At 39.5% G+C, this 15,192-nt stretch overlaps 1 protein-coding gene across 6 annotated transcripts in view; it reads left to right on the top strand.

Moving 5' to 3' along the window:
* MROH9 (maestro heat like repeat family member 9) overlaps nt 1–15,192 on the top strand; it is a 93,520-nt gene that overhangs the window by 59,515 nt on the left and 18,813 nt on the right. For all 6 annotated transcript variants that reach the window (XM_020886812.2, XM_020886807.2, XM_020886811.2 and 3 more), the window contains 6 exons: nt 877–1,031; nt 4,835–4,997; nt 6,116–6,258; nt 7,542–7,679; nt 9,400–9,520; nt 13,234–13,371. In XM_020886812.2, the coding sequence (XP_020742471.2) occupies nt 877–1,031; nt 4,835–4,997; nt 6,116–6,258; nt 7,542–7,679; nt 9,400–9,520; nt 13,234–13,371 (858 nt within the window). The remainder of the gene's footprint in view (nt 1–876; nt 1,032–4,834; nt 4,998–6,115; nt 6,259–7,541; nt 7,680–9,399; nt 9,521–13,233; nt 13,372–15,192) is intronic.

The raw sequence follows: 15,192 nt of genomic DNA, 5'->3' as shown, positions 1-15,192 counted from the left end.
ATATCTATAGTTTGTAAAAAGAACAAAGCAACCGAGATACACTCTTAATGTTCCTTGCTTGGTGTTGAGGCTGTTGGGCAATGCCTTCCAGGGGGACCATGGCTCAGGGCATGCACTGTGGAACCGGACCTGTGGACACTGAAGTGGGCATCCAAGGTTGTCTCGTTTCTGTATATAGTGACATAGCATCCCGCTGCCATTATTAGCTGTGGAAAAGGAGAGGGTCAGCTGGAATGAGAATTGTTTTGGGTCGTTTTTCATTGAAGTGCTTCCCTTGTGGTTCAGCTGGTAAAGAATCCGTCTGCAATGCAGGAGACCTGGGTTTGATCCCTGGGTTGAGAAGATCCCTTGGAGAAGGGAAAGGCTATCCACTCCAGTATTCTGGCCTAGAGAATTCCATGGACTATATAGTCCACAGGTTCGCAAAGAGTCAGACGCGACTGAGCGACTTTCACTTTCACTGAAGTACAGTAGTTTTAAACTTTTTTAAACAAACCATAGAACTCTGCATTGTCAACAAAGCCAAGAGCCACTGCACCGATAAAAATTCAAGAAGCTTCTGTACCAAACATGATCTGCAATGTCCTATTAATTTTTTTTGTATGTTTGGAGTACTTAAATGTTTTTGAAATCAAATAAACAGTATTACATTTTTTAAAAACATCAAGGAAAAAAATAAATGCATGTTAATTTCTCATGCAAATAATCATTATATAAAAAAGCACATAAATATGCTTTCCATTGGTGCTTATTTGTGTGTTAGTTGCTGCCTTGGTCATTCTGAGAAGGACTAAACTCTTATGTCTAAGAAATGTTTGGTTTATAAGTGCCTAGGGAACAAAAGACTCTAATTCGCCTGTGAAATTGCTTTTACAGGTGTCTAAAATTGTGGATACTATTTATAAGCAATTGTGTGGAGATGATTCTCCCATTTTGAGGGAAGCTATGTTACGGGTCATCACTTTGTTGACACGTACTTCACCGAAGAAAGTCATCTTTCAACTTATGGACTACCCAGTACCAGCAGATGAGTAAGGGCCCTCACGCTCTTTCCTCAGGGTTTGCTCAGTCTTGAGTGTCAGATAGAGTGGGGCAGGTCAGATCTCCTTTTTTTTTTTCCTGAAAGATAATGTCTATTTTTACACCACATGGGATGATTGTAAGGCTTAACTAAGATCGTATACAGTATGTATAGCTTCCTAAAATATGTGCCACACAGTAGACAATCAAGAAATGATCATTGTTATTATTTATTCAAGGCTTTAATTGTGTTCTGTTGTGTATCCCACATTGAAAAACCTCTCCTCAAAGTAATAATGGTTTTCCCCCAATATGTGATAGAATTCATAGTGGGTTTTCTTTTTTTCATTTATGAAGGATAGACCTAATATATTTCCACCTACCAATAAAATAATAAAGCAAAAAAATTCCCAGGTATAGTTGGGAGTCCCCTGTCCCTTAACTGTTTATTTGAAATTCATGATCCAGGATCAGAAAAAATATTTAAGAAGAAAAGATGCTAATGTGAGCCTACGTGACTTTATGAATCTAACAGCCAAATTAGAAGAGCTTATTAAATCACATTACTCCATTTCTATAGCTCATACATTGGAAGGGAAGGTATTACTTCTCTATTACTGTGTAAAAGGCAGGAAGTTACATTATGGAAAGAATTCAGGCCTTGGAAACAAATTGACCCTTATATCCTGTGTGACATCATGTAAGTTTCATAAACATCATGATCCTCAATTTCCTAATCTGTGACATGAGAAAACTTTTTTATCTATGAAGCTGTTACATGGATTAAATTAGTTAATGTCTATAAGAGGGCAATGAAATCAACAAAATGCTAAACCAATTTTGTTGATTTTTTTCAACAAGCCAACCAAGTTTGTTGGTTTTTTGTTGGTTGTTCTTGTTGTTGTTGACTTTTTTCAACTGAGAGATTGCATTTTTTAAGGAAGCTTAAATTCACAAAGTATTTTACTACTTAGGAAATTCCTGAAAAGTAAAAATATTCATAAGACTCAGTGTCTTCTTGTTTAGGTAGGAACTGTGTACCCACTGTGTGTAAAGTAGTCCCAGCCTTCAAGCATTTTGTTGAGGAGAGTGAATATACCCACATGAATATAAGATAAAAGCTGCCAATGAGTTCATCATGAACAGTATGAATTGAGAAGGTACAGAAAGCAAACATAATTAGAATTAGATGAACTTTATTACATTGGTCACCAGCAGGTCTTGTGTAATAGTAGGTGAGCTACTTAATAAAGTTCATCTAATTCTAATTATGTTTGCTTTCTGTACCTTCTCAATTCATACTGAATCAGTTCTAATGAGGTGGATGAAACTGGAGCCCATTATACAGAGTGAAGTAAGCCAGAAAGAAAAACACCAATACAGTATACTAACGCATATATATGGAACTTAGAAAGATGGTAATGATAACCCTATATGCAAGACCGAAAAAGAGACATAGATGTATAGAACAGACTTTTAGACCCTGTGGGAGAAGGCAAGGGTGGGATGATCTGAGAGAATAGCATTGAAACATGTATATTATCAATTGTGCAACAGATTGCCAGTCCAGGTCTGATTCATGAGACAAGTGCTCAGGACTGGTGCACTGGGATGACCCAGAGGGATGGGATGGGGAGGGAGGTGTGAGGGGAGTTCAGGATGGAGATTACATGTAAATCCATGGCTGATTAATATCAATGTATGGCAAAAACCACTACAATATTGTAAAGTAATTAGCCTCCAACTAATATAAATATTAACCTCTTGAGAAACCCATATTAGCTTCTTGAGAAACCTATATTAGCCTCTTGAGAAAACTATATGCAGGTCAGGAAGCAACAGTTAGAACTGGACATGGAACAACAGACTGGTTCCAAATAGGAAAAGGAGTACGTCAAAGCTGTATATTGTCACCCTGCTTGTTTAACTTATATGCAGAGTACATCATGAGAAATGCTGGGCTGGAAGAAGCACAAGCTGGAATCAAGATTGCGGGGAGAAATATCAATAACCTCAGATATGCAGATGACACCACCCTTATGGCAGAAAGTGAAGAGGAGCTAAAAAGCCTCTTGATGAAAGTGAAAGAGGAGAGTGAAAAAGTTGGCTTAAAGCTCAGCATTCAGAAAACTAAGATCATGGCATCTGGTCCCATCACTTCATGGGAAATAGGTGGGGAAACAGTGGAAACAGTGTCAGACTTTGCTTTTTTAGACTCCAAAATCACTGCAGATGGTGGTTGTAACCATGAAATTAAAAGATGCTTACTCCTTGGAAAGAAAGTTATGACCAACCTAGATAGCATATTAAAAAGCAGAAACATTACATTGACAACAAAGGTCCGTCTAGTCAAGGCTATCGTTTTTCCAGTGGTCATGTATGGATGTGAGAGTTGGACTGTGAAGAAAGCTGAGCACCAAAAAATTGACACTTTTGAACTGTGGTGTTGGAGAAGACTCTTGAGAGTCCCTTGGACTGCAAGGAGATCCAACCAGCCCATCCTAAAGGAGATCAGTCCTGGGTGTTCACTGGAAGGACTGATGCTGAAACTGAAACTCCAATACTTTGGCCACCTCATGAGAAGAGTTGACTCATTGGAAAAGACCCTGATGCTGGGAGGGATTAGGATCAAGAAGAGAAGGGGATGACAGAGGATGAGATGGCTGGATGGCATCACCGACTCGGTGGACATGAGTTTGAGTAAACTCCGGGAGTTGGTGATGGACAGGGAGGCCTGGCGTGCTGCAATTCATGGGGTCACAAAAGGTCGGACATGACTGAGCAACTGAACTGAACTGAATATAAATAAATGAAAAAAAAAAAAGAAAAATTACTATCATAAATTTATAAAAAAGAAAAAAAGAAAAGATTGGAATTTGTAGGTAAGCTTAAACAGAGAAACAGAAAGAAGATCTGGTCAGCCAGAAGATATGATTAAGAGGCAAAGGAAAAGAAAGGCCTTGAAAGATTTGATGTCCATGTGGTTCTAAGTATGGTTCTATGAATAAGCCTTGCAGACAAAAGCATTTGGTACTAGGGTTCTAGAGAGCTGAGGGTGTCCATGTTCTGAGGGGCCAGGGCCCCATATTAAGAACCCAAACACAGAGAGAATGAGCAACAGAGTTCAGAACTCAGCACAGCTTGACACAGTATCAAGAATATACCAACACAGAGGACTGCTTTTAAAATGAGCAACAGTAAGTATAATCTTGAAGCATAGCAGGTATGTAGGGACAGGCACTTGGGAATTGGAGGCTGAGAAGCTGGGGTTCTAGTCACATCTGGTGAACTGATTAGACATGCAACATTTGGGGAAATGGCTTAGTTTTTAAATTTAACTTTCTAATTTTTAAGTTATGTAGATTTTTATTTAGTTAGCTTTTTATCTAGCTTTTTAAATTGATTTATTTACATATATGTTAATTTGTATATCGATACCAGTTTTAAAATATTCAATTATCCCTGGGCAAACAAGGTCACAAGGTGGGAAGGAGGAGTACGGGGTATAGAAGCTGATCAGTTCCTGACTTTGAACTGAACAGATGTTTAAATAAGAGTGGGAGATGAACTTGCAGACTGAGAGACTGTATTTTCCATAAGACCTTATTAAAATTCTTCCTCTGTTTTCAAGGACAAAAATCTTAATGGGATCATTTGGGAATGGGAATATCAGCTTGTTTGGGACTTATCTGCAGTTTCTTTGCTCTATAAAGACGTAAAACCAAGACTGTTTTCCTCGTTTGAGTCACACTGTTGAGCAGGAAATGAAAAGTGCATGATTCTCACGTTCAGGGGTGGGGGGTTGTGTTTGCAGCATTTTGATACTGATGTGGTATGCAGCCGGTGCTGAGTCAAGCGTGGTCCCTCATGTACTGAAGACAATCTTGTTGATACTGAAAGGAAAGCCTAGAGAAATGGAGAAAATAACAGAAAGAAAACATTTCTCTCTCAATGCTACGAATATGATGCCTGTGGCGGTAATTAACACAATGAGTAATTTCTGTATGTTGTCATTGTTTTATTAATCATGAAAATTCCTATCTGCCCACAAGACTCAGCCATACTTCCTTGACACAGTTTGGCTCTCATTCATTCATTCATACACTCAATGCACATCCATGATCACAAAGCTTACCCTCTTGTAAGAGACACAGACAATGAACCAAAAAATATGTGTCATATGTCAGATGATACAAAGTTTAGAAGAGATCTAAAGCAGGGTAGGAAAAAGAAGTGGCTGGGAGGGTTCGGTAAATTGCTCAGGGCAGGTCTCTCTACTGTAGTAATCTAATCAAAGACCTGAATTAGGTGAGGGAGTGATCCTTGCAGGTACCTGGGCATGACAGTCCTAGACCGAGAGAAGGGCAAAAACCAAGTAGTGATGGAAGTTTACCTGGCATGTTAGTGAAGCAAGGTCAAAACATCTGGAGAGAATTTTAAGCAAGGGTGAAAGTGTAGGAGATGGTATCGGAGAGGTAGCCACCAGTCAGGTCACATAGACTTGATAGGCATGTGAAGGCCTAATCTCATTCATGCCATTATTATATATCTCCCAAGCACCCACATTGGCACTCCTGAGAGTAAATTCAAGTCTTATAGAGATATAATAGGAAAAAATGGATAATGTTCCACCAACATGTTGTGGTGAGAAGTATTTCTCTGATATTGTAGGTATTGTAGTGGTCAGGGCACCAAACAATTTGTTAGTGACCTGGTATGCCCCGCCCCCCCTTAAATATTTCACTGTCCTGGATTGTTGAAGCAGTGTGAGGACCTGCGTTATTAACCACATGGGCATGGAGCCTGGGGAGGTGTGTCCTCCTTGGGGATCAGCTTGCTTCCTGCCGGTTTGGCAGTCAGGCACTGTTGATAGTGCTTTGGGAGCCCATGGCCAGAAAATGCTTGGCACAGCTCCTGCTTCAGAATGGACTTAGTGACTGTTATTGAATGAATGAGTATACATGCTTGCTTCACGTTTCCTTCAAGGAAATTGGGGGAAGGGTTGCAGAGTCTTCCTTTCCACGTCCCTCATCACTGCTGACTGGGTTTAAAGGGAGGTGGTTACATTCTTGACGCCTTTTCCTTTCCATTACAGGCATCCCAGGCCCTGTGCACATTACTGCCTCTTGGTCCTTACAAGAAAGCAGTGGCCCAGTTTTTCCCCCAGCTTCTGATGGCCCTCATGCTTCAACTCTTCTACAGCAGCAACCTGAGACTGATGACAGAAGACAGGCCTTTGTGAGATACTAGGGGTTGTTTCCGACTGAATAGGAAATGTGCTTCCAGCTGTCAAACATCTCTACTCCCTTGGGTTCCTTTGGAACTACATAATCCCATGTGCAGTATATTCATTTATTATAGTTTTCTCCCCCTTGAAGGATAGGATGCCTTTGGGAAAGTAATTACCCTAAGTACCTCAAAGTAAGCTAGGACCTTCCCTGAATGTGTATGTAGTATATATATATCAAAAAAAAAAAAAAAAAACACTCCCACAGAACACAGTTCATTCCTGCCACAAAGGGAGGCCACCACACAGAAAGAGTCTGGAGGAGCAGCAGGTCCAGAGCTGGACATGTACTAGCTCCGCCATTTACTCTGATAGTGATCTCTCAGGGTAAATTAGGTGTGAGGTGAAATAATATGCCCAAATGTGTTTTGTGAAAGGTAAGGTTGCTTTGTGGTTGGTGATGTAATGGGTGGGCTTATGATAGCATGCTGCCATTCTGTCCAGGTGTGTATGCATGCTAAGTCACTTCAGTCATGTCTGACTCTTTGCAACCCCATGGACTATATAGCCCACCAGGAAATTCTGTCCATGGGATTCTCCAGGCAAGAATACTGGAGTGGGTTGCCATGCTCTCCTCCAGGGGATCTTCCCAACCCAGGGATTGAACCCACATCTCTTATGTCTCCTGCATTGGCAGGTGGGTTCTTTACCACTAGTGCCACCTTGGAAGCCTGTCATTCTGTCCACATAAGGTAACTTCAGCTTTTCTCTTTTGCCCAAGAGATTACAGTTAGCTTTGCTACTGTGCAGGGTAATCTGGACCCAACTATCTGCTATTTGCCCTCATCTAAGCCAGGCAGGACTCTCAAACACAATCTGTCCTATTAAGACATTAAGTATGCTAATATAATCCACTCTCTTTCAAGCAGACATACACCAAATCATCGCTAGTAGGTAAGAATGTATTCTGTTTATTTAAAGCATCCAAAGAAGACAATCAATAGGCACTTTTAGCATGTTTTCACATCATTTAGCATCTTTTGCTAATAAGCTTTTAATAAACTAATATGCTGCTCTACTATTAATCCTAGATTTTACATGCTACAATTTCAGTTTCACCCTACATCCCACAGCCTGTTAATCAGGAAAGATGACCATTTAGTGCTCTTTTCCTTTGAAGCATCCCTGTTCACAAAATCAGCATCCTGTCCATCGTAGAAAAGGCAGGTCACTTGTATTTAGATAGGTAACGGCTACTGGCAGGTGATGACTCTCCTCTTCTTTTGGCCCTTAGCTATGCCCGGGATGCCCTGAGAGTTCTGCTGAATTGTTCTGGACTTCAAGAGGTGGATACTGCTTTAAATAGAAAGAACTGCTGGAACCAGTTTTCCCAAGTACTATTTCACCATCACGGAGTCTACCTTGTGGCCAAGTAAGAACAGGGGCTTTGAGAAATGTTCTGTCTCTTTCTCACCTGTTTCATCTTTCTTCAACTGAGCCACGTGGGAACACAGTCAGTATCCACTCCAAACTTCCAAATCTCTCTTAATGATCTGAACTTCCATTCAATTTCTACTTTTCCGCTTATTTTTGAGTGGGGTTTATTTTTCCTTGCCTTGCTCTCTTACCTAAAGATACAGATACCAAATTATCCTTCCTGCACCCAACAAGTTTCCCTTCCAGATATGGAGAACTAGAGGGGAATCTGCTTCTTCCTTCCTCTGTTGTTAGCTGATTTCAGCTTTATAGACATCAGGTGGTTATAAATGTGCTCCCATTTAGAAGAGGTCTGATATAACCCTGTGCCCAATGAGACAGATAAATTTGGGAAAGTATAATAGAAACGGGCTTTTACTTGTACCACAGTTCTTTTTCTAGCTAGTCCACCAGTGAATAGCAAGTTTCTGATTACAGGAATCAGATTTTCTGATCAAGAATCACGATACATGGCCTTGACAACTTGGCAGACCATTTGAAGTTGTGACTGATTCAGAAAGTACAGTGTATATGGTTTCTGGACTCTTGGTGCTTTAAAACCAACATTTTGTTTGCACATAGATTTCAAGAACATATCTTATTTTATATAAAAACAAAAGATGCTAACTTTCCATCCTACAGATAGAGTCATTCATTCATCAGTACCCTAGTACATTTATATCTTCTTACTCAAAGCATGGTCCACATACCAATAGCAATAGCATCACCTGGAAGTGAAATACGCAGAACCTCAAGGCTCTCTCCAAACCTACTAACTGAAGCTGCATTTTAGCAAGATCCCTGATTGATCTGTATGCACATTCAAATTTGAGCATCAGAAAAAGACCCTGATGTTGGGAAAGACTGAGATCAGGAGGAGTAGGGGGCAACAGAGGATGAGATGGTTGGATGGTATCACCAACTCAATGGATATGAGTTTGAGCAAACTCCAGGAGATAGCAGAGGACAAAGGAGACTGTGTACTACAGTCCATGGGGTTGCAAAAAGTCAGATGCAAAATAGCGACTGAACTACAATACTTGAGTGCTTCTCTACCTGGAATCTTCAAATCAAAGCTCTGTTACATGATCCTTCCCAGTCCTGCCAATCTGATCTATGCCAGCATGTTGGAATAACTGTGAGCCTGGTCACTGGCCCAAGTGTCTTATAGAGAATGGCTCAGTGAATCAGGGCTCACCACCTCTTCTCCTTAATAACCTAGGATATCTCCCAGGATAGTTTCTTAATTATATCATTCAAAGGAATGATTTGGTCTAAAACCACCAATGCAACCTGTGTGGGCATTTTTGATTGTCAAGATATTTATTTTGCATTATTTATTTTTTTTTCTCCTTTTGGTCAGGCATGGATGGGAGCTTGCAGTAACATAGGGCAGTCTGTACTGTGACACAGGATAGGAGAAAAGGGAAAGAGGAGTGATGTTAAGGACAGAGAGATTATCAGTGATCCAGGCATATATAACTCCCCAGAGTCTGCATAGAATTCATAATGGGGCTGCAGTTTACCTTGGATTAAGGGATATTTGAGAATATTCTTTTTATCTGCATGATATAAAAATAAGGCTAATGGTTCTCCCTTTTCTACCATTAGCATTTGCTGATGCAGAAAGTGTTTTTATCTTCTTTGCTAATTCAGTGCCTTATTCTCCTTTACAGAACTCTCAGTGAATATAAATTTCCACAGTTTCCAGAGACCTTGCATTATCTCTACAAACTTGCTGTAGAAGGTCCTAGAAGGTCAGAAGACAGTGTCATCACAATAACATTTCTCACTGAAGTGAGTTTCACTAGGAGACTGTGAATAACTGGGTTCTCATTTCCTTTCCTCATGCAAACTTAAATCAACACTCCAAAGTTTTATCTCCCTCTCCAAATACTGATTCTTACTAAAAGTTAAGACAATAACAGATATCTGAAGCTGAGGGGGTAAGGTGAAGATAAATTTGGATTATGAGAGGGGGTTGTCCCTTTAGACTGTTCCAGAAGTTGGCCTTTGAAGGTGTGTGGATTGTGCAAACTAATTAATCTTGTAGCACTAATTCATGTATCTCTGCATGCTTGTTAAAGTATTTGGATAATTGAGTTTACTAAAGGTGCTAGGTGACATTTGGATTTAAATGAGACTTCAGACTGCATGGAGGAAAAAAAAAGAATGGACTAAATAACTGGGTAACATGAAGATACAGAACTCTATCACTTTGTACATGAGCATTACATCAAATATTGGAATGCCATAAAGAATTAAGTAAATTGAAGCTTTTTACTTACAAAAAGCATGTAGAAAATTCTATAAAATGAAATTAACTAAATGAAATCTGCTGCTGCTGCTGCTGCCGCTAAGTCGCTTCAGTCATGTCCAACTCTGTGTGACCTCATAGACGGCAGCCCACCAGGCTCCCCCATCCCTGGGATTCTCCAGGCAAAAACACTGGAATGGGTTGCCATTTCCTTCTCCAATGCATGAAAGTGAAAAGTGAAAGTGAAGTCTCTGAGTTGTGCTCTTAGCGACCCCATGGACTGCAGCCTACCAGGGTCCTCCATCCATGGGATTTTCCAGGTGCAAGTACTGGAGTGGGGTGCCATTGCCTTCTCCTAATAAAATCTAATCTTCCCTAAAAGTAATATATAATATACAAGTTTCGATCTAAGGTATGATACTAAATATTTCCCAAAGTTTGACATGATTTCAAACTTCATAGCAAAACAGTTAATAAACTACAAAGGCATACCCCTACACTATAGTATGTACTTCTAAAGCTTTCAGAAGGATACATGAATTAGTTTAACTTAACATTGCAATGGCAAATCACCTATGTTTTTCAAACTTGCTTTATACATTTGAATCTCTCATATTTTATTATGTGACTCATTATTTTTATTGTACTATCCTTTAATTATGTACAAATATCAAATTGGTCTAAACATAACATACAAAATCCCTCCCATACAATAATACAGTTAAAGGAAATTTACACCTACTATTCATTTTTAATTTCTATCTCAAATAAGGCAAATGAGTTCAGGTTTTTAACATAAATAGATGGATGAAGAGAAAGACAGTTTGGAGGGGGAAAAGGATGGAGGGAGGGAGAAAAGAAATTTCTTAGCTTAGAAAGGCCTAGAAGTTGTGAGTACCTCTACTCCTCAGATTTTGGTTTCTAAATACTGTTTCCCACAAAAAGGAACAAGGGTTCCCTGTAGGAATGGTTGATTCCAGGGAAAGTACACAATGAATCTGGAATACACTGTTCTGTCAGACGTACTTAAAAAATGACAGAATGGGTCAAAAGGACACAGAAGCCAGCTTGAAGGAGCATCCCCAGGAAAACCTATGACAATCTGATCATCAAAGGGATTGACAATAATGGTTTATAATCCTTCGAATAAAATAAGAATCCTTGAGCCTGAAAAAAATAAATAAAAAATAAACTTACAGACTACATAAAATTTATATAAGCACCATTAATATACCTGATAATGTTGAATGAAATCTAGTTGCCTCTCTCATCATGGATGTAATACTTACTTGATGTAATATTACATCATGGATGTACTATAATTGGAGAGTCACATGACTGTCCATCCAGGAAATCAGCAATGACCACACTCTTCCACCACTTTCTCTGTTTAGAACTTCTGGGCAATTGTCAACTTTCCAGTTCAACTATGCAGCCCCTTGGCCTTTAGTTATTCTGAGCACACAATCTATGTATTTTACCTTATTTTGGTCTTCTCAGCCAGTGATGCCTAAGATAGTATTACCAATGCCTATGCCATTTATTTATATTTGTTATTTCTAGTTTTCTACTAATGTAAATAGCAATCGAGTTTACATCGTTGTGCCTAAATTTTCTTTCTTTGGGTATTTTATTTTCTTATAATAGATTCCAAGAATTTGCAATAATAACTAAAGTGTATAAGTATTCTTGGGCTTCCCTGGTGTCTCAGTAGTAAAAAATCTGCCTGCCAATTCAGGAGATGCAGGTTTGATCTCTGGGTCAGGAAGAGCATCTGGAAAAGGAAATGGCAACTCACTCAGTCCAGTATTCTTGCCTGGGAAATCCCATGAACAGAGGAGCTGATGGGATATAGTCCATGGGGTCAGAGAAGAGTTGTACACAACTCAGCGACATAACTGTTCTCAGGCTAGGGACAGTTATCCGGAAGGCAGTGCCATCAGTGCTCCCCACACAGTTCATGGGCGAGCTCATTCCAGAGCACTTCACCACCTGGACAAGCTCTCCAACGTGAGAGTGGATGTCCTATGGCTGATTTGATTTGTTCTTACTGTGAAAACTTTCAGAGAGGTTGAACATCTTTAAAATATTATTATTTATAAATTAAAGTTTCATGTTATGAATACTCTGATCTTTATCCATTTAGCTACTATGATCTTAGTTTTTTCTTAAGGAATTGTATGATTCTCTCTCTCTCTCTCTCTCTCTCTCTCTCTCTCTCTCTCTCTCTCACACACACACACACACACACCACAGATTTGTGGAGGATATCAAGTAACATATGAACATGGTACTTTAAACATCATTAGTAAGATAAATCACAAAGATTAAAAAAAAATCTGTAAAAAAATATTCCCCCCCCCAGAGAGTTTATTGATGTTATATGTGTTGATACCATAATTTTAAGATTATGATATGCATTGAAAGTGAAAGTGTTAGTCATGTCCAACTCACTGCAACCCCGTGGACTTTAGCAGGCCAGGCTCCTCTGTCCATGGGATTCTCCAGGCAGGAATACAGGAGTGGGTTTTTATGCCCTTCTTCAAGGGATTTTGGACCCAGTGATTGAACCTGGGTCTCCTGGGCTTCCAAGGTGATGCTAGAGGTAAAGAACCTGTCTGTCAACACAGGAGACATAAGAGACATGGTTTCAATCTTTGAGTCGGGAAGATCCCCTGGAGTAGGGCACAGGAACCTACTCCAGTATTCTTGCCTGGAGAATCCCACGGACTGAGGAGCCTGGTGGGCTACAGTCCATGGGGCTACAAAGAGTCAGACACAACTGAAGTGACTTAGCACACACACATGCTCCTGCACTGCAGGTGGATTCTTTACCATCTGAGCACCAGGGAAGCCCATGTTATGCATTACATGTTAGAAAATGAATGAGTAAACATATAACTGTTATTAGGCACCAAGGTTTTCCAGGTAAGAGAAAGAGGAGGCAGCATAAAAGTATAAAGAGTTAACATAAATGCTATTATTCTATATGTAAAAATTTCTTTCATCATACTATATGTATAAAATTTTCTTTCATCATATGTATATAACAAAGCATGTATTTCCTATTATATCTGCTACTTCTCCTTCCCTCTATGAGCCCAGAAATACATGTGAAGTAAAAGTATGTGTATGTATTTAGAGTTTTAGTGTGATTTGTATTTGTTTTACTAAAAATGTCTTGATTTTTATTACTGAAGCAAAAAAAAATCATACTTGGCCATTAATCCATCTATTAACTGCTTTCTTTCAGCTTCTCAATAATTTCTTCAAGGACCCATTCCCAGAAAAATTTTTGGTTCTCTTCAGAAACTGGGTCAATGACCCCGATCCTGCAGTTTGCAAATTGAGCCTTCAGAAAATTGCCAGTATGGCACCAGTTATCAACGAGGTATGCATGTGTATGTGATTTGTGTCTGCCAGCACTCAAAGTTATGATCTGAGATTTGATATAGCTCAATGTCGTTACAGACAAAACACTGATTATTTTTAGTTTATACATCCCTAAAACAATATCTAAGTCAAGTATTTTATCAATAAGGAAACCAAGTTGAGTTGAAAGGATGTGTTGTCAATAGGTTTTATCATCTTATTTATATCTTTCCAGAAGATTATTCACTACACTCAGGACTTACCAAAATTGCCCTACATAAACACTCTTGTTACAGTCTAAAGCACATGTCCGTAAGTTATTTTTCATTCCAACATACACACATGAATACACATTAATTCCTATCTCAGAGCATTTGTTCAAGCTTTTTCTTCCTTTATACTACTTTCCTCCTTCACCCATTCACATTTTTCTTATTTTTCAATGATTATCTCAAGTCAAATTTCACTGAATATTCTTCTTTCTAGCAGCCTGATCCCTTTCAGAGCCACATCAACTATAAGCGCTTGCTTATATAATATTTATATTTGTGGCTCTCTACCTATGACTCTGAAACTAACAGCATTAGCATCTCTCAGAAACTTGTTAAAAATGCACATTGTCAGGCCCTATCACAAGCCTATGGAATCAGAAATCCTAGAGGTTGTGCCCACCAACCTATGACTTCAAAATTCCTCCAGGTGATCCTCAGTTCAGTTCAGCTCAGTTACTCAGTCGGGTCTGATTCTTTGCAAATCCATAGAATGCAGCATGCCAGGCTTATCTGTCCATCACCAACTCCCGGATTTGCTCAAACTCAGGTCTATCGAGTTGGTGATGCCATCCAACCAACTCACCCTCTGTCGTCCCCTTCTCCTCCTGCCTTCTATCTTTCCCAGCATCAGGGTCTTTTCCAATGAGTCAGTTCTTCACATCAGGTGGTCAAAGTATTGGAGTTTCAACTTCAGCATTAGTCCTTCCAATGAATATTTAGGACTGATTTCCTTTAGGATGTACTGGTTGGCTCTCCTTGCAGTCCAAGGGACTTTCAAGAGTCTTTTCCAACATCACAGGTCAAAAGCATCTATTCTTCGGCACTCAGCTTTCTTTATGGTTCAACTCTCACATTCACACATGACTACTGGAAAAACCATAGCTTTGACTAGATGGACCTTTGTTGGCAAAGTAATGTCTCTGCTTTTTAATATGCTGTTTAGGTTGGTCATAGCTTTTCTTCCAAGGAGTAAGCATCTTTTAATTTCAAGGCAGCAGTAACCATGTGCAGTGATTTTGGAGCCCCCCCAAAATAAAGTCTGTCACTGTTTCCATTGTTTCCCTGTCTATTTGCCATGAAGTGATGGGACCAGATGCCATGATCTTAGTTTTCTGAATGCTGAGTTTTAAGCCAACGTTTTTACTCTCCTCTCTCACTTTCATCAAGAGGCTCTTTAGTTCCTCTTTGCTTTCTGCCATAAGGGTGGTGTCATCTATGTATCTGAGGTTATTGATATTTTTCCCTGCAGTCTTGATTCCAGCTTTTGCTTCATCCAACCCAGCATTTTGCATGATGTGCTCTGCATATAAGTTAAATAAGCAGGGTGACAACATACATCCTTGATGTATTCCTTTCCCAATTTTGAACCAGTCCGTTGTTCCATGTCTGGTTCTAACTGTTGCTTCTTGACCTGCATACACATTTCTCAGGGGGCAGGTGAGGTGGTCTGATATTTCCATCTCTTGAAGAATTTTCCACAGTTTGTTGTGATCCACAGAGTCAAAGGTTTTAGCCAGGTGATTCTAATATAGGCTAAACTGGAGAACTACTGTCCTGTATTATTTCCC

The sequence above is a fragment of the Odocoileus virginianus genome, chromosome 11 (genome assembly GCF_023699985.2).
Source record: "Odocoileus virginianus isolate 20LAN1187 ecotype Illinois chromosome 11, Ovbor_1.2, whole genome shotgun sequence".
Classification (NCBI taxonomy): domain Eukaryota; kingdom Metazoa; phylum Chordata; class Mammalia; order Artiodactyla; family Cervidae; genus Odocoileus; species Odocoileus virginianus.
The sequence above is the reverse complement of the archived record's forward strand: the minus strand, read 5'-3'. Positions and strand labels throughout refer to the sequence as shown.